Source organism: Tetrao urogallus (assembly GCF_951394365.1).
Source record: "Tetrao urogallus genome assembly, chromosome: Z".
Taxonomy (NCBI): Eukaryota; Metazoa; Chordata; class Aves; order Galliformes; family Phasianidae; genus Tetrao; species Tetrao urogallus.
The window spans coordinates 48,100,265-48,120,524 of NC_136816.1; the positions used below are offsets into that span (position 1 = coordinate 48,100,265).

Genomic DNA, 20,260 nt, shown 5'->3' on the forward strand with positions numbered 1-20,260 from the left:
ATTTTAAAAGTAGAGGTACTTTAACATTAGACTACAAACACTGCTTATCTAAATAAAATGATAAAATCTGCTGCTTGACAGATCAGATTGTGCTTCTTTACCCAGAGAAAAATGTAGCTTGCACTGACAGATTCAATCCTGGAAAATCAAGGATTCAGGACTTCTAATGATCAGTCTGTTTCTGTACTTTGAATTTTTTGAGCTTATTTTTCAATATTTTATTTTTCTGCTTGCTAGCTACTACACTTTTTATTTTTTTTTTTTTATTTTTTTTTTTCTGCTGTGTCACCTCCACCAATTGTTCAAGGAATACAGGAGACAGTTTGAAGTCTTTCAGGTGACTTGTAAAATGTATGTTGAAGAAAAAGAATATGGAAGCACCACATATTTAATGTTCTATTGTAGTTTTGAAATCATAAATTAATCTCGATGATGAAAGATTTCCGTTTGTTATTCCAACATCAATTTTTCACTGAAATGTAAGGAAATTAGATCAGAAGCAATGCAACCCAGTTGCATGCCTCCTTTCCGGTGCCCAATTTCAACAATCAAACAATTGCAGAAAACAGGTGTTTATTGAATAACCAATCTGGTACAGAGAAAGTCCATTTCTATAATGCAGGAGATTTTTTTACATCTTTTTAAGATCTTGTACAAACTCTTTGGCTTTATTTTTTAAGTTTTTAAAGTAAAATTTAATTGAAAGCAAGAGTAGTTTTTACAAGCTTGGGATTTTCACCAGTCTTTACATACATACACCTATACATGGGTTTATACGTACATACAACAAATGTCGAACAACTGTAAATCTGGAATTGTATCTACAAATGTCAGTCACATTTCATGAAATTAAGAATGCTAAGGTCACTGTTAGATAGAATGCAGTTAATCTTATGTGATAGATTATGTAAAAATTCTAGAGAGTAGGAATAGCGATATAGAATAGAGAACAGTGGCAGTTGGAAAAAAAAAATAATCCTCAGAACCATTTGTGAGGAAACAGTGTGTACTTAGCCACTATTACTGTTCTTGTTGATTTTACCAAATTCCTTAAATAAATTAGAATTTGTTTAGTTCCAATCAATCCTGAAAATCTGCTCAAATCTTTTCCAGAGTTTTCTAGGGGATGCTTCATTCTAACCATTTTACATATCTATTATATACCAGGACACTACAGAGAAAAGACTTGTGATAAAGTTCCCTTAGAAAATGTTGGTGCGACATATTTTAACAAACCACTTGAAAGTTGCTCTAAAATGTCAAACCTGCTAGCAAACAAGTTATTCTCTCCTTATTCATTCCAACATCACTGGAAAGCATGTTTATTGTATTATGCATTATGACTTTTTAATTATTATTTATTATTTATTTATTTATTATTTATATGCTTTTAATTATTATTATAGTAAACAATTTTACACACAATTACATCATTCCATACCCTAAAACATGGAAATAACAACCACAAAAAAAAACAACTCACCTGATCAGATCCAGCATGGCATCAACAGTACTGACCTCTGGGGTGCTGCCCACTCTGTCTATTTCATCTGCTGTTTGAGGTACTCCAGGTTTAATGGTCACAACTAAGACAATGCCTACAGAAGGAGAAGTAGGGGAAGAGCTCACATTGCAAGCAGAGACAGTGGTGCCTCTTGCTAATGGAAAGCATCCTGTATAGCAAATTCTTCATGAGTTAAATTCATCAAATTCTATTTGTTTCAGTAAAACTAGTCTAGCTAGTAATGTATAACGTATATACATCTATAATGTAACCTAAGAAACTTATGTTTTACTTTGAAGCAGAATAAAACAAAAATTTATTGGCAGAAAATGTTAGGTCTAACCTTGTGACTATAGAAATCAGGAACTAACTTTTAATTGACATTAGTGGCTTCATTTTAGGCATTTTAATGTTACATGAAATACTAGTCTTTTCCAGATATACACTTTTTTTGTTTGTTTGTTTTTTAATCCAAACAAACCAAAAGCAAATCAAACTACTAAATCTCACTGCAGTAAGGACAAGGTATCTAGATGTCCTTCAGCAAGATATAAATATAAAACTTTCTAATAACAGCTGTAAATAAAAGCAGAATTTCATTTGTGTAACTTTGTATAGTAAAACAAGTAATATTTAACCTCTGGAGGTTGTCTAGTTTAATCCCTCTTCCAGTGCTGGCACAATTCCAAAGATCCATGTCAGTCTTTATTAAGCCTTCCTCACTGTGTATCATTTGTAATTTCCAGATGAGATACTATCCTACCCAGTGACATATTATTCTCTATGAATGTAACATCGAGGAATGATTCAAGTCTAAATGTCTGTATCACATCAGTACGTGATTTTTTTTCTATAGTTAAATATCGCTTTGCAGACAACATACAATGCACATATTGTCCTTCAAATAACTATACAACAGTTTATTTTCAGTAGGTGATAGTGTGATACCTGTGCACAGTATTCACTCAGGCTCATCAGAACACAATGATAAGCCATAAGTGACATGGCAGCTGACAGCAGAGAGTTTAATTCTATTTGCTATTTAAAAACATAGCCTGAAAATGTCTAATTATGTAAATATATAAGATTTCAAGGCTTCTTGTAGGGAATGAACTTTCTGCAAGAGATATGGACTTCAGAGTTGTCAAGGTGGAGCCTGGAACTGGCAGAAAAGGTAACAACATTTTAAGAAGGGAACAGAGTGACAAGGACAGCAATATTTTCTCTCACTTTTTCAAGCAGAAAATACAGATACAGATAATACTTTCTTGCATGTGAGAATCTATCATACTGCTACTGAGGAAATTTACTTTGTAGTTAGGGAAGGCCTTAAAAAGGGCAAGATGTTCACTCCTATTTCCACTGCTGGTCACTGTTTACCTAACTAGACAGCTTTTAATCTTGCCTGAAATTAGAAGCAAAACTGCCTGCAATATACCTGTTGGATATGAACACAGTTCCACCATGAATAGCAGGACTAAATTTTCCATGCATCTGGCTATAAGTGTGTATAATAATGTCTGCGTAATTCCTGTCTCTCCTCACCAGGCTGTGTTGGCAAATAAGTACAGTCACAGTACCATATACTTCTAGTTAGGCAATGCTGAGGATTTTAACATGTAAGCATCACAGAGTACCTAATATTACAGCAATGACTGTAGTGCAGAAGTAATATACGATGGCTCGCAAACCAATCTTCCCTGAAACACTGGAATCCAAAGCAGCAACTCCTGAAAAAAGAACCACAAAACAAAATGATAAAAAATAGTCTAAGAAGAAATTCAATACTTTTGTGGAGGCTAAATTCTATTCAGTAAATATTTCCTTATTCTAGATATTTCTTAACTGTTAATTGCCAGTTGCATTTCTGAAGAATCACTGTAACAGGCTTCTGCTTCTTAGCAGTGGTTTACTGGATTTTTCTAGGAAAGTTAATGAGTATTTTCTGATTCCTTGATGTTGCTGAGGAATTAGACTTCCGTTTAACAAAATTACACTGCAATCTATTTGTCACTTAAATAATAAGTTCACTTTCATCAAATCTGTAATGTTTCAGTTTTAAAACTAAAGGCAGAAAGAAGGGAGCTGTTGAGGGCTGTTGTCACAGGCTGTTCAAATGCACACACAGACATACATGTCAGGCTTATTCCTAGCAGGTTTGTCTGTGTTAACAGGTTTAGTTACTTTTTTTTTTTCTAAGTTTCTTCTGCAGGCAGGCAGTACCCACTCTTCACTGGAAATTGAAGGCAGCTTTTGTTAAAGGAGGCAGGGAAAGTGCTGAGAAAGGTGTTGCTCTGTGGCCAGTTCAGCTTCTGGTAAAAAATATTATATAAGACTGCTTGGGAAATACCTTTTAATTGTTTAGAAGATTTACAGTACTGTCTGTAGGCATACAACTCAATAACCAGGGCAAAATGAGCATTGTGACTGTAAAACTTGACCGACTATAATCATGCTAGTTAATAATTCACTACTATATTTTTATTACACATTTGTGATCCTTTTATATTTTTATGTTTATTGAGTCAGATTATCAAACACTGGCCATATTCTCTTTTATAGGAAAGCAAAAATACCATGAGGATATTTAGTCCCAGAAATGCATAACTTTGTGTTAAGAATGAAGTTTCAGAAGCTATGGAGGAAAACACTGACAATTTCCAATGATAAACTTTCTGATCTTTGAGCTGAGAAGGGATTGCAGCAAGCATACTTTAACTGTGTGTTAAAACCTGTTTCAAAAGATATACTACAGCAGTAACAACTTGTGCCTAGAGCACTCATATAATGCCTTACTTGTATTGTTAATTGTTACTGAAAATGCAAACAACCCTGAGAGGGGAGAATGAAGGTTATTTTATTATTTATTTGATGATTTGGGGGTTTTCCACAGACAGTATATATAGCTAGACTGATTGCAGAAGAACTACGTATATATGCAGAAACCATGATGTAAAGACTATCACACTTGTATAATTTTTAAAAATGTAATAATATTGCAATAGAACACAGATCAGCGCACAGAAAAAAGCACTGCCACAGCTATTATAGGAGGCTGTCAGCTTGTTTGAGGTGCAAACAACACAGTGGACATACAATCAGGGCCATTATTTTCAATTCTCATGTTGGCAATTAGGTAAAACCAAGTGGAAAGGAGGACATTCACATTGTGGTGAGCTAAGCTGTGGCAATTATGATAATAAGAAGTCTTTAGATTAATAATAATAAATAATGGATTCTGTGGACAATAGAAGAACTGATTTCAATGACTGTCCATGCTGAAACTTTTTACATCTTCTCCATTAACTTAGAAGATATCATATTGTGTATAAAGAAGAGCAAACTGTTACTGCCAAAGATCCATATTTTATAATAAATAATTGATTTCTAAACTAAAGCTTGCTGCATATATTGTCGGTATTGATTAGATAGCCAGCAGAAGTAAGATAATATTCACAGGCAGGATTTCTTAAAAAGCTTGCTTTAAAATATTATGCCTGATAGTCTTGCTGAACCAGCCTACAGCCTAATAATCATGCAGGGTTATTTTCCTGGAGTACTCACTTACAAGGATTCTACAATTAGCAAGATACCAAATCCCTGTGACAGCAATTCTATGGCTCCAAATGAAATCCGTAGCAAACTGTTATATTCACTGGAGGTACAGAGGCGTAATTAAGAGTAATCTTTGCCCTTGCATTTTTGAACTGGATAATAACTCTGTTAGTGAGTGAGCACTTCTACAATCTAGCTTGTGTTTACACTGCCACGTTGGTGTTGTTTTCCTGAAAGCCATAAAAACACGCAAATAATTCAGGCAGACATGACTAAGCACAAGTGTGCTCTTAGTATGACAGTTGTGGCATTTTTTAGGAAGACAGCTGTATTCTGCAACAAAACTGCATTCAGGTTTATAATTGCATTTGAGACTGAAGTAGCATCCATTGTATAGACAAGTCTGCACAAGTTTATTTTGTTAATGTATAGGAAAACACAGCATACAAAAGTAGCTATTTTTCCTGACATATCTCACTGCCATGAGTGAGTAATTGACAGTATTCTTTAACTGATGATTACAGGGACTTCTTCTCAAACCAATTAAGAATATAGTTTCCATTGAAAACACATCGGGGCTTTGTAATTTATTTGCAAATAACTGAACAGTTTGATGAGAACAAACAAAACATACAGCTGACTCAGCCCATATGAAAACTTCTTCCTCTAATTAAGATGGCACATACCCTACTCAAAATGGAAAGCCTGAAGTGTTGTAAATAAAGACTACAAAACAACTATAGTTAACAACTTTTGTATATACTGCGGATTGTCACTGAACTTTTACACCTATTTTATTTGAACTTTCCTTCCCTTGGCCTATCCCTGAGTTTTATATTGTTTAAGTAAGTTTGAGAAGATTGACTATAAATGTAGTTTACAGAATTTTATTATGAATGATGGATTCTCGTTCATACTTGGGCATTTCAAAATTATTGTATTTCAAATTAGTTCCTTAAATTTTCGTTCAATAGATATTCTAATTTAGCCGCAGACACTGAAGCATGGAATGCAATTTTGTGGCTATAAAACACAAGTCTTAAGAGAGATGATCACAAAGTTACATTAACTGATGTTAAAATCTAGTAGTCTATCTAAATCTTATCTATATGTTTTCAGTTGAACAGAATAAAAGCTTTAATAACTGAAGCCAAAGTTGGAAATCAATTGCCCAATCTTCTGCACCTCAGCTTTCATGTTTTCTATATCTCCAATTCAAAATTATCTGTGTTAGTTTAATCTCTTTTTCTTCCCCCAGTGTTATCTACTTTACAAAACATAACAGCTGTAAAAAAGTGAAAAAAAAAAAAAAAAAAAAAAAGGAAACACAGAGTGAAATGAATTCTCCCTTATCTTCTCTTTCTTGTTCCAGAACCTCAAGATCCAACCAAAATCAAATGTTGCACTTCCTATGAAACTTACTTAAGAAAAGAATGGGAAAAATTACACAAATAATGATAATTTTGTCTGACAAGTTATTATTAGACAGAACCGAAACACAACAGGAATAAGGGATTTCACAGGAACCTCAACTGAACAAGAGAGGCATGCACTTTGGGTATTATATGCAGATATTCTATGATCTGGAAGTGAACAGGGTTGCATTAAATACTAGAAACAATACTAAGGCTCTTTGATTTCTAATGCTTACAATCATACCAGATGCCTAAGAGATAATACTTACATCCCTAAGAGTTTGACATACAACTGTAGACTTGCCTTAACAGAGTACAATGCTTCCAGATATTCTTTATCCATACAACATAAGAAACTGCATATATAGGTGAGTGCTGTGATTTTGTCTGTTCAACAGCAACAATCATACCTTGTCCCTTAGCCTTTTTTCTCTGCTCTAAAAATTCTAGTGTCATCTCCTGCAGTACTTCCTAGCTGTAATCACAGCTACTAACAAGGCCAGAAGAAATCAAGTGAATATCAGCTGACAGAATCTGTTCCTTTCACCATATTACTTCATCTCCACAACACATTAATCATTAAGTATAATTAGCAAAAGTCTGGGCTGCTTATCTCCTTTTGTTAACGGCACTGCTCTTTATTATCAAGATCTGAGTTTTCCCTGTACAGAGATCAATACCACTTGCGCAGCTCCTAGCACTATTGGCAGGTCTTTCTCTTTAAATGTTACTGAGTGCTGGAAGGAAAAGTCCAGCTAAAAGACTTTCATACAGTTGCCAGCCACATCATAGCTTCTTCCTTGACACTTATTTTTTTCTTCTCTTTCATAGCTAATAATATCTATGTTGAGAAATAATTTAAATCTGGCAGACATCAGCTTAATACTTCTTGGTTCTGGTTCTGATGTGCTAGGCCATCTAATCCACACAGCCTAACACACTCAATTATTCCCTACCTCCCCCTGGCTGGAGGCAGGGCCCCTCTCATTCTGATTATTGCATCCAATACTCATTTTTCATGGATGTATAGCAAAAGACTAATTATCAAAATCAGAACATCTATAGTGTCAAGAGGAGCAGTGATTCTCATTGAGGAGCCCTTACTTGTGATTAACCTCTGTAACTCACTTACCCATGTTTGTAGGACTGAGGTGGGTTTTCCATCCCACTTCTTCATACCGTCCTCATGACCACATAGTCAAAACTATCAGGTGGCACACAGTGTATACTCATTGTTACTTCTCACTTGAACAGGAAGACCACAAGGATGTCTGCTTCTAATAGAGGAGATGTTGGCTCATACATGTGGAAAGTAGGACGCAGGGTTTCTAAATTACTGGACCTCATAGTCAAACTTATGAAGCTTGTTGAGCATCCAGAGTTTGTTGGACATTCTCTACAGCTGAGAGACACAGGCCCATATAGAGGAGATGAAATATTCTGCATACTCTTGATGAGTGGTAACCAAATCACTCACCTGGGATCTCTCACCATCTTTCCATCTCATTGCTGCCAGTGTACTGGCAGACACTTCTGTTGCAATTCCTGTGACTTTCTGCCACATAACTGGTGAGCACCTAGCTCTTTAGGGATCACGGATTGTATGAGGATCATCAGGCACAAATACATTATCATACAGCATCTTCACCATAGCCAATAATCTGGATATCTCTGGTATCTCCAGATACCTTTTTCAGCAGTGATCCATTTAATTAGATTAAGCATCACATTTTCTTTGAAAGGATATCTTTCCCTCATGGCTGTAATGATTCACTTCCTGGGGGTGCAAGGCTGATCATCCCTTTTGCCAATTGTTCCCTTCTTTTCTTAAGAGTGTAATTTTTTTCCATTAGTACTGATGTAAAATTGTAATACAAGAATTTCTTAATAAATTAGCTAACATCCTGGAGTGCATTAAAAAGAGCATGTCCAGCAGGTCGAAGGAGGTGATCCTTCCCCTCTACTCTGCCCTGGTCAGGCCTCATCTGGAGTACTGTGTCCAGTTCTGGGCTCCCCAGTACAAAAAAAGGGGCCTCTTGGAAAGAGTCCAGCGGAGGGCCACAAAAATGGTGAAGGGCCTGGAGCATCTCCCCTATGAAGAAAGGCTGAGTGAACTGGGTCTATTTAGCCTTGAGAAAAGACGACTGAGAGGGGATCTAATACAGGTTTATAAATATCTGAGGTGTGGGGGCCATAGTGGTGAGGTCAGTCTCTTTTCAGTGGTATATGGAGACAGGACAAGGGGAAACGGACATAAGCTGCAGCATAGGAAGTTCCACACGAATGTGCGCAAGAAATTCTTTACAGTGAAGGTGACGGAGCACTGGAACAGGCTGCCCAGGGAGGTGGTGGAGTCTCCTTCTCTGGAGATGTTCAAGTCTCGCCTGGACGCCTACCTGTGCGACCTGGTGTAGGGAACCTGCTTTGGCAGGGGGGTTGGACTCGATGATCGCTAGAGGTCCCTTCCAACCCCTACAATTCTGTGATTCTGTGATCTTGCAAGTCAGTGGCTGAGGAGGGAGAAGGGCAGCAAATGTGTGCAGGTAATGAATAAGCATCTGTTAGTGCTATTTAAATGCCACAAAGACATTCAGAAACAGAATTTTTTTATTTCCTACTTATATGACCTAATGAAACTACCACTGGAATAGCAAGATTAATACTGGTCTTCTGACTTTGAAAAGGCACTGAAGAAGCATGTATTTTTTTGTTCTCAAGAGACAGAGCAAAGCATGGAATACAGTAACAGTTACAAAGAATTGTTCAGGTACTGAAATGGGGCATCCTGGATGATTCAAGGATTTGAAAAAGTTATTATGAACTTTCTAATCATCAAATAGAAAGGGGGAAAATAAATAGAGTATTAATAATTTATGGCAATTAAAGGAATGAAATAATTATAAAATGGAACAGTTCAGGTAAGATGTTCAGAAATATTTCTGACCCTAGGCATCTTTGTTAAGGGACTGCTGTGCCAATCTGTGAGCAGCTGGCAAAATCAAAATTGCAGTATTGTATTATCATCATCTGCTAAAGATCTGATTGTACTACATGCACAAGAAGGAAGGTATCAGTACTGCTTTCCATTCCTCTTATTTGCAAGCAGTATCACTTGTAGGAAAAACTCAATTTTCATCTAGAAAGAAAGATTTTATATAAACTCAAGTTAATGCCTTTTGAGGGGATATAATGCTCCTCAAGTAGAATATAATAGAAGCCTATAAGGAGTGAAGATAACATATCAATCTGCCAGGCTGGACAGAGTAGCACGATTCATATAAGAAATCAGGTTCAGTTCATGAATGCAGCAAACAGAGCCTCTGCAGTGTTGTAGGTGAAATACATATACCACAAATACAGAAAACTCAAGAGTACTGAAACTACTTGAATTACTCTGAAAGTACTGCAGGTAAAAGGCATAGGTGAACAAGCTTTACTTTCCAGACTCTCATTTAAAAAAAAAAAACAACATAAACATTCTTTAATCGATCATCATGTCCACACATACAGAAGCAGAGTTAAAAAATGAAGGTAATTTGTTTTACAGTGGAATTGTTAAGCACCAGAACAGAAGAGCTGAAGATACTGACTCACTTCACGTTCACACACAGTGAAGCCACTAGCAGCCCCACAGTGGTACAGCTAGGACTGAAGGCAATGGCTGCCAGTGCCACAGAATGGCTGCTATGCTGGGGCTCTTTGCCCTTGAGAGTTGTTGGTAACTATGCTCCATGTGTCTTAAGTATATATCATAGTTTTGTCACCATAACTAAAAGCCTTAAGTAATATAGAAGCTGTCTCAGTTGTGCAAGGTCAATGATAGTGATGGGAAAGGAGTAGATGATTGTTACAGATCTAATCCAAAGGCAATGGGCACAAAGCTTTGTCCTTTAATAGCACATGACTCTGCAGTCCTCCCTGCTTCAATGACTGCACATGAACAAGGAGGACAGGACATCACGCATCCCTCAGTACAACTGAAAGTAAAATTCATTAACGGTAGTGCAACACCTTTTATCGTTTACCTGGTGTCCCTTTGATACAAAGGGACAAAATGAGTTATCTGCCTAAGTCATGGTGTCTATTTTATCAATATTCTTGTGGCTTTCAAAACACAGACAGGAAACTGAAGAGAACAGAGATATTTCAACAGGCAGTTTCTGAGTATATTAAGCTAAATCAGAGCTTCCCCAGTGGGTGGAAAGTAGTCAGTTTGCTGGTAAAGCACAGGTGTGTTAATAATGCCTTAGTAGAAGAGCATCCCTCAATAGCTGCACCTCCTGGAATAGTATGAATGCAAATTTCTGGGGTAATGGTCATCCAAGAATGATGATACCAAAAGAAAATTGTTTTCTTCCCCTACCATTCCTGCTCCTACATTCCTTCAAAGTATTTTAAATCTGTGACATTTTATACCCAATGGAGCTGGCAGGTCTATTTCTGAGAAAAACCTTATGGAATCCACTGTGCATTTTAACTGCAATTATTAAGATTGTGGAACAATCCTGTTAATGCTCTGATTTTTCTCACTGCATTCCAACTCTTTTGTCTCCTATTTAGTACATTTTGTCTTCCTTCACAGAACTAAGCAGCACTGTGATAAAGCAAACTGGTAACTTCCCAAAAGTAGATCCAAGGTACAAAACTGTACAATTGTGAACAAAGGAAAAGAACAAACAACCTCTTCAAGATAGTCTTCAATCAGTTATAATCAAGATTCTCTTCCCAGTAGTTAAGGAGTCTAGACTAATTAGATTGAAGCCCCAAAACTCCCAGTAAGCAAGTTGAAGATTTCCCCCTCTTTCCTTCTTCCTAAAGGGCACCAAAAATAGGTACTTTCCAAATAATCATTTCTTCTTTTAGAGCAGTACTTCAAATAAGCTGATCTGGATTGCTGGGTATCATGCTCAGCACAGGCATAGTTCTGTATATTATAGCAGTTGTCTTGAGTAATGTGTTAGGCTCTTCATTTAGAATCTTGCCTTGCCACTACAGAAGGAAATAGAAAATGCAAATTATTCCTTCACATGAATGGTGTACTATACTATCATTATACTACTAGTGAGTTTGATGGACGGCAATCTAAGGGAGATTCAATAAGACTACATATTTTGGACTGAATTACTAGTGTGGGCTAATGGTCAGAATAAATTAAACCTGTATCTGCCATCCATTAAAATAACTTACAGAAGTCAATTATTACAAATTGGTCTCTAAGCCACACTAACTTAAAAGAGCATCCCACTACTCAGAGTTTCACGTCCTCAAATAAAAGATCTATTAAGCTTTCCTTTAAAATGTTTCCAAACAAACAAATGTTTAGTGTTTATGCTAGTTCTTTATAAGGCTACAATTCAGCCTCCAATGCAAGTAAGTAGAAAAAAATTCTGCAAATTTCAAACTGTACATGTAAAATAAATATTAAATAATGCTTTCCATCCTTTACATTCTGAGGAACAGTTTGTGAATGAAAATCACATTCTGTAAAGCCTTCCATTTAACCACAAGAGGGAGAATTTTGTCTTCAGTTTGGAAAGAGCCTGACTGTGTTCTTGCTCTAACTGAGAACCAGTGACACAGGAATTCCCCCTAACAAATTATTAATACTAAAAACTGCAGAAATTTATGGAATATCAAGGAGTAATTTCCACAATAAATGCCTTTGCTGTGCAAAATGAGTTACATCACTATATACAAATGGATTGGTAGACAATTCACTGTCCTAAAAGCATATGTATAATTTTCAGGATTAACACTGACAGACAAAGACATTCTAATTTTCAAAAAGAAAACAACAGATTGTATTTTCAATAACACCTTCTGAAAAAATGTTACTACTCACCAAAATCCTATATTTTGACATAACATACATTCACAAAATATATTCCTGCTTTTATAGGCATCAAAACGTTCTAGGTGCCTCTCTAGGACCCAGCTACATGGTCTAGTTAGAAATATGCACCAAATGGTCAGCTGCAATTGCATCTGTGTGCACTCTTTCAGATTGCTGCAACTACATATCTTGGTAACCTTCAAGCTGCTCTCCTGGTAAGCTACCTTTCATCCCTTTAGTTTATGAACTACAAATGTGTGCAGACAAGACTTCGTTACTGTCACTAATTTACTGCAGTAGCTTCATATGTTTGGGGCACTAAACAGCTGTCACTAAGCATATGAACTTGTACACTGGTACAAGAGTACAGCTGTGATCATCAGATACACACCTAACAGAGTTCTGAAAACATACACTCTCCTGCCGGCATAATGTGCTGATCCTGAAGAAATGGGCATAATCAGATGACCTCTGGCCCCACCAAGGGCAGTCAGCATGCAGTGTGAGGTGCTATCCTTGTACATTCAGTGTTTATTCAATAATAGTGAGGCTACTTTTGAGGATAATACTTTCTCTTACTCCCTGGGAAGTTCACCACCAAAAGCAGACTGTGCTGTTAACACTAATGAGGTTAGTGTTGTTGTTAGTGTTGTCTGCCTTGTTTACAAGTGTAGATGAAGACGCATCTTGAATCTTCCTTTAGTTTTTCATTCCACTGGTTCTTTTATCTTATAAGTAGTTTTTGAAAGTGTGCATCTTGCTTTGGCAATAAATTCAGTTCTTGGAGAGACAAAAGACAACATGGTAGTGATAAACATGTCCTGAGTCACTGCAGTAAGCTAAAAGAAAATAGTCACAACCTTTGCTCCCTCAGTAAAGATTTGAAGAATACAGATACGTTTGTTTGACTTTCTTTACTTTTTTGCCTGAAAGTTTATTTGACATACATTTCTGTCTCTTCACTTTCAGTTTGCTCCTTCAGATCTTTCGAAATATTTCCTAATGGATGAGTTGTTAGCAAATTTTACTATGACAAAAGCTTGCTTGCTACTTCCAAGAGAGCAAATTTCTGTTCTCTTGCATTTTCCCAAAACATCTTTGAGCCATCCATATCAAACAGATTTTTTTTTTTTTAATGAATTTAATGGACATACAGAGGGATTCAGTAAATGCCAGATCTCATGCAAGGTCCTTCATGAAAGTTTGTAGAGAGTAGAAAAAGTAAGGTGAGAAATCTACTCTTTCTATGACCATAAAGTATGAGATCACATCTCCTTATGAAATGATGACATGAGACAGCTTATAATAGTTAACTCTGTACCTGAAAACATGCAGTTTTGAGCTTACAGTCTGCAACCATTTAATCCATTCCTGAAAACAGGAAGAATCTATAAACCTGGAATTTATTACTTCATAGTTTTTATTAACTTAATTATCAAATAATAGTGATAACCTTTCCAAATTCACTTTCATTATAAATAAAGAAGCCTAATCTAAATGTATACATCTGTAGTTTTCATTATGTAGTTCCACTGAATTATTTTTAAAGATAATTTAATTGAGAAAGAAAAGCTAAGCCACAGTGATAATACCATATACTAACAGCCCATTTCCAATCATACCTGTGATCATACTTGATATGATTAATGGCAGAATGATAAGTTTGAGCATTCTCATCAGCACCTCCCCAGGAAAGGAAAAGTAGAATTTATCCAGGTTAGACAGCTTGCCATATTCTCGTACCAGCATGCCAACTCCAATACCTAAAAAACACATAGAACATGACAAAATTTAGCAGTAATTTATAAGAGACTCATGGGGAAAAGGAAAGAAATGTAAAAGAAAACAAAAAAGGGTAGGAATAGACATTTTTACAGCTGTGGTGAAACTTCTAAAGCAAACTGGAGACATTTCTTTTGGTCATTCCTTTCTTGTACTATATATTGATTACAGTAACAATAATAAATACATATAATTGTGAAGTTGGATGACTTTTTAGATGCGTCTTTGGAAAAACCTTGATTGCACTTCCGATTATCAGTTCACTTCAGCACGGACACTCTACCTGCTCTCTCCAGTTCTCAAAAATCCTTAACTAGCATTAAAAAATAGTATTATACATACATTCTTACTGCACATTTAAGAAATGAAGTGATAAAATATACTGAATAAAATATACTGAATATTGGCGAAAATATATCTACCCAGCAGCAACACTTTCAGTAATTGACTCTCTACATAATCAGACAAATGTGACTACAATCACTAAATTGATTTAGTTATTTCCAAGAAATTAATCAATGAAAATACCATTAAGCATATTATACACTCATTTGTCTGCACAACCAATCTATGAAATACCAAACTATTACTACAATCAGTAGAATCATAGAATCACTGAATAATTTGAGCTGGAAGGAACCTTTAAATGTTATCTAGTCCAACTCCCCTGCAGTGAACAGGGACATCTACACAGATCAGATTGCTCAGAGCCCTGTTCAGCATGACTTTGAATGTCTTCAACGATGAAGCATCCATCATATCTCTGAGCTACCTGTTTCAGTGTCTCATCACCCTTAATGTATTGTCTTTCCTTATATCCAATCTAAACCCTCCCTCACTTAGTTTGAAACCATTTCCCTTGTCTTATCATAAGAGATACAGCTAAAGAGCCTGTCCCCTTCCACTGGACACTCAAAGGCCATTATCAGGTCTCCCCAGAGCCTTCTCCAAGCTAACCAGCTCCAGCTTTCTCAATCTGTTCTCACAGGGGAGATGTTTCATTCTTGGGTCATTTTTGCAATCCTCCTCTGGATGTGCTCCACAGCTCCAAGTTTCTCCTGTACTGAGTACACAGTACTTCAGAGGAGGTCTTACCAGCACAGAGTAGAGAGGCAGGATCACCACTCTTGACCTGCTGACTGTACTTCTTTTGATGTAGCCCAGTATACAGTTGGCATTCTGGGCTGTGAGGGCACATTGCTGGCTCATGTCCAGCCTGTCATCCATCAGTAGCCTAAAGTCCTTTTTGACAGGGCTTTGCTCCAACCTTTTGTCCCCTAACTTGTACTGATAGAACTGGTTGCCACAGCCTATGTGCAAGACCTTGCTCTTGTCTTTGTTGAACCTCATGAGGTTCACCTGGGTGCACTGCTTGAGACTGTCTAGGTCTCCCTGGATGGCTTCTCAACCCTGAGGCATGTCAACTGTACCACACAGCTTGGTGTAATCTGCGGATTAATATATTTCCCATTTAGAGAGAAAGACATTACAGGGAGCTGTATCAAAGACCAGATATATGACATCAGTGGCTCTTCCTTTGTACACTGACGAAGTTAAACCATCATAAAAAAGCTATAGGTTAGACAGGCAGGACCTGCCCTTGGTGAAGCCAAGTTATCCTGCATCACCTTCTTCTTTCCATGTTCCTTAGTATAACTTCCAGGAGGATCTGCTTCATGATCTTCTCAACACAGAGGTGAGGCTAAGAGGTCTTTTTTTTAAGGAAACATCAGTATCACATATGAACTTTGAAATGCTATAGTCCTGGGTAAACTGAATATTAGGAGACCCAATTTCTAACATGATGATTCAGCGAGTAAAAAAGTCACTTACAAGCTTTCACTACTCACTGAGTGCTGAAAGATTTTATTCATATAATAACTTTAACAAAGTTATTAACAGTTTCACTGAAGTTAATGTAAAGTTATTAACAGTTTCACTGAAGTTAATGTAATTATTTACAGTCCCTTTTTATTTTAATGACATCAATGATGTGTATTTTGCAGCACAAAAGCTCAAGTACTTTCAACCTACCTTCACCAGCCTCATTGACTCATGTAAACTTGCAGAGCCCTAGTAACACTGCTAGTGCCTAAGCCAAACAAACCTCTTCCCTTGGTTTTATTTTAATGCTAGACGAGGCATTTAAATTAGACATTACACTAGAAGCTGGCATAAATAGTCTTATAGGATCATTTGCCAGAAATAGATCTAGGCAAATCTGTAGATAACCCGGTCTGCATTATTAGTACTAAAGAAAATAGACAGGGATCCCATATCAAATAATCTATCAGAGAAGAAAACAATTAACATTTTAACCTGGAAAGTGGGAATTTTTGAAAAATTCCTCCTTAAAGATTCATCATGGGGGCATTTTGTGCTAGATTTTTTCTGCTGTCCGTAGGTTAGTTGACAAAAAAAAACAGTAAACTACTTTCACAGAATTTGCCTCCGATAGCAGAAAAAAGACTATGAGCCGTCTTTTCTCTGCACTTGCACTTGCAGAAACAAGTTGAAGGAAAATAGAGGAAGATTACAAACTCCTATCAACTCTCTAATGTTAATAAGGAGAAAGAAAACAAAAATGTTAGTCTTTCCAAGCAAAGATGCTGCTCTAAACAACTATTAAGATCTCTGATGTGGGTTTTATCTGTGTCAGGAAACACAGACAACTTAAAGTCCTTGCAACATCTTAATAGTCTTGAAGATGTTTGCAATATTACATAAATGCCCTTTGTCAGATAAGACACAATGATCTCTACACCTAGAGGCTAAACTGTGTTCACTGTATTGAAAACAACTAGTCAACTTTGAGATAGGCCCAAGTAAGATTAGTCAGCTTGTAAATGATCACACATATTGAAGTTGCTAAGGTTTTCATCCTGCAAATACCAATGTAAATAGCTGAACATAAGCATATAAGCATTCTTTGTGTCTTCAGACTGTTCATATGATTGGCAGGCATATGCTTAAATTGCAGCAATACTAGACAATATAATTGCTGAAAGTTGTGCAATTCCACTTTATAATAGGGTATAGAGCATTCCTCCTTACATACAAGATACTGCCTTAAAAGGCTGCTGCACAGATGTTACTGTATTTCTGAAGCATGCAAGAGATTTTCCTTTTGCATATCTCTAAACAAATTTCCATGCCCCATAACAAGATCACAGACATAACTGTACCAGCCTCATTCTAACGCCAACTCCTCCACTCCTGCTCTGATCCTGCCAAGATGATGACACATAAAGACCCCTGAAGCTAGACATATTCCTCAAAGAGTAACAAAGATGGACATCCACAATACATTGTTCATGACAGAAACAGGAAAATCTAGCCAAAAGGAGTCAGAACTATGCCCTCAACAGAAGTGTTTCTCTGAAGACAGGAATATCACCAGCCCTGAGCAGATATATATACATATATATCTGTATATCTATATATATGTATATAGAAGGTGTTCCAGCAATAACACAGATAACTAAATTGTGTGTGTCTTCAGGGGAGATCCTGCATGTTTCTGAGCAGGATCAAAGAAGGAAATTATTTGTGATCCACTGCACTTCGAAAGAAAATTTAAAGAGGCAGCATGTTCTGTTCCTTTCTTTCAGCTGGGAGTATTACTCTGAGCTAGTGTGACCAGATCATTTTTTAATTATGATTCCTTCCTTACCAGCAGCAACAATTATGTTTCACTAGCTGGAAAGTTTGATCATTTATCAGGATTACTAAAAGACAGAAAGTTTTACCCTCATTCTCATTCTTCAGAGTCCTCTTTTCTACTTCTTTGGATTTCACTATAAAACCATTACCATTTCACACCCTCTCAAAATTATTGCAGGATTTTTTAAGCTCTTTTGCTTATATTTGTATCTGTATTTGTATATTTTTGGACAGGGTATTATTTACCTAGTGGCAGTAACACAGAACAGACTTCCTAAAAAATAAATAAATAAATAAATAAAATAAAATTCCAAATTGCATTATTGCTCTCACTTCATTTTTAATGCTGCTGTTTTATTAGATGCAGCAGCAATGATATTCATGCTAACTTGTGTAGGATGACAAAGTATTGTAAAATGTAGCTAACCCTTTAAGTGGAACTGACATCTGTCATCTGTTATTCCCATTTAGCACGAGAATAAAGGAAGAAACTTTTTTTTGGTGACAGTAACAAGAGATGGGTCAGGAAGTAGATTTGTTTACATTCTGGAATCAGATGAGTATAGAACTTTCTGATCTTCATCTCAATAATCAAGTCACTTGAATTTTTTTCCTAGGAACTATAACACACACAAAAAAAGTTTGAGCCAGCAGAAATGTATTTCAATTATAGCAGCCCTGAGGAAGTCACAATGAAAGTCTGGTAGAACGTCATAGTCCACTGTTTGTGAAGATAATTCTTATACATGTAATCAGTTCTAACAACCACAAAACACCCTGCAGCAGGCAACATCTCTACTCTTTGTTAAGATTTTTCCTTTCTTTCTGTTTTTCTCTTTTACATTTATGGAATAATTTACTTTTTATTTCTAAAGCATAGTACATCATTTTCCTGTTGTGATACTCAATGTCCTGTTTTCAACTGCGACAGTCAATTCCCTTCCTAGTAGCTGGTATGATGCTGCATTTTGGACATAGAATGAGAACAATACTGATAACACACAATCTTTTAGTTACTGCAGAGCAACCTATACTTAAACATAGCGAAGGACTTTTCAGCTTCTTACACCCTCCTACCAGTAGGGGGCTGGATGTGCACAAGTTGCTGGAAGGAGGCCGAACCAGGACAGCTGACCTAAACTGACCAAAGCAATATTCTGCACCATGGTGGTGTCATGGCGAACAATGAAATGGGTAGCTGGCTGCAGAGGCTGCCTACAGCAGGGGGGTGGAGATTCATGATCCTTGAGGTCCCTTCCAACCTGGGCCATTCTGTGATTCTGTGATTTAATTAAAAAAAAAAAAAAAAAAATTAATCATCTCTGGGCTTATTTGTACTAGCACACATAGGGAATGTCACAGATTTTATTACAGTTACAGTAAACTTGTCAGAATGTGCTGTCCTCTCAGGAGCCACCTGAGCAACCAAATGTAGAGACTATTTACAGTTTTTTTCTGCATTACAGACAGTGATAGTTATATCCTGAGGGTATTCCTGCATAAAAATGTGGGGTTGATGCAAGTCATATCTTGCATCCAGAAGCTCAGAACCACTAAAGTAATTAAAACTGACCAGGACTTGCAGTATAAAGTGACTACAGTTAACTGCTTTATATAATTTTCATTGTGGGTTAGATAATCTTCACAACATAATTATACCTCAGAGAGCAAGTCAATGCAACACTTTTTGGATTTACTATCTCTAACAGGTCAAACAACTTGCAGCTTAGAAAGAAATAAGTGATGCTCATACAAAGACATACCTAGTAATCAACAGGATTCCCTAAAATTCTCTAAAATGTTATTTGCATTCATTGATGACAACTGTGACATAGGGTTGCAAAATGTTAATTGGCAGGGAGTTATCACTCCACCAACATGGGCTGACTCCACAGCAAATGCTTCACTACTATGTTTATTATGGGAAGGTTCCTTAGGAATGAACCATAAGAAGATAAGAAAAACAAATCCAGTATGTATTACTGGAGAACAACTAGTCATTTTGTAAATGACCTACTCTGAATAACACCATGTTCCTCTCTGAAAAATATAGAGTCATAAAACCATAGAATCATTTGAGATGGAAGAGACTTTCAAAAGTCATGTAAACCAACTCCCCTACAATGAACAGGGACATCCATAGCTAGATTTAGTAGTTTAAAGTCCTGTACAGCCTGATATTGAATCTCCAAGTATCCAAGGATGGGGCATTCACCACCTCTCTCAAAAACTTATTCCAGCTTCACTATCCTTCTGGCAATTTTTTTTCCCCTTATGTTCAATTTAAATCACCCTTTAAAAAAAAAAAATTAAAAATTTTTTTAAAAAATCTCTGTGTCCTATCATAACAGAGCCTGATCACTTCTTCCTTAATGCTCCCCTCTAGAGAAGGAAAGGCCACTATCAAACCTCCCTGAAGCCTTCTCTTTTCCAGGCTGAACTGTCCCAACTCTCTCAGCCTGTTCTTGTACAAGAGGTGTTCCATCCCTTAGATCATTTTTGTGGCCT

The 20,260-nt window shown here is 36.6% G+C and overlaps 1 protein-coding gene across 1 annotated transcript in view; it reads right to left on the reverse strand.

The window, feature by feature from the left end:
• The window catches only part of SLC1A1 (solute carrier family 1 member 1), a gene marked incomplete at both ends in the record, with an annotated part of 47,075 nt that overhangs the window by 18,097 nt on the left and 8,718 nt on the right, over positions 1-20,260 (reverse strand). Inside the window, 3 exons of the mRNA XM_079548075.1 lie at positions 1,484-1,598; positions 3,142-3,234; positions 13,930-14,070. Coding sequence (XP_079404201.1) covers positions 1,484-1,598; positions 3,142-3,234; positions 13,930-14,070 — 349 coding nt within the window. The remainder of the gene's footprint in view (positions 1-1,483; positions 1,599-3,141; positions 3,235-13,929; positions 14,071-20,260) is intronic.